The sequence below is a fragment of the Penaeus monodon genome, chromosome 19 (assembly GCF_015228065.2).
Source record: "Penaeus monodon isolate SGIC_2016 chromosome 19, NSTDA_Pmon_1, whole genome shotgun sequence".
Lineage (NCBI taxonomy): Eukaryota > Metazoa > Arthropoda > Malacostraca > Decapoda > Penaeidae > Penaeus > Penaeus monodon.
In genome coordinates, this window is record NC_051404.1 from 1,894,933 (window position 1) to 1,895,320 (window position 388).

At 45.9% G+C, this 388-nt stretch overlaps 1 protein-coding gene across 1 annotated transcript in view; it reads left to right on the top strand.

The window, feature by feature from the left end:
- Positions 1–138: 138 nt before the first annotated feature.
- The window catches only part of LOC119584958, a gene marked incomplete in the record, with an annotated part of 1,329 nt that continues 1,079 nt past the window's right edge, over positions 139–388 (top strand). Inside the window, 1 exon segment of the mRNA XM_037933555.1 lies at positions 139–251. Within this exon segment, the coding sequence (XP_037789483.1) occupies positions 240–251 (12 nt within the window).

Below are 388 nucleotides of genomic sequence, written 5' to 3' on the forward strand. Positions count from 1 at the left end.
GTGTAAAAAGGAGACAGAGTCATACTAATAGGATCTCTTTGCCTCTTGTTCCATCTGCTTCTGCCCTTTGACTACTCGTCGGCTCGCGCAAGTCCAAGGTAGTTGTTAAAGGAGTTGGAAGGCCGTTTTAGGGCGGGACTTGTGACGTCACGCCCCTTACTTGTGACGTCAAGGGCTCTACGCTATAAAAGACGAGTGTGTCCCTCAGCCAAGCAAGTCGATTCACATTCGCTACAGTCATGAGGGCTCTGGTAAGTGTTCTGAGTGGTCAATAGGCGTGCAACTGTGAACACGTGTGTTTCGTTGAGAGTTATTTTTGTTTAGTGATACTGTACTATTGTATGCATCGCGAAGGAACACTAGAATTGTTTTCGAAGAAAAAGTTCTA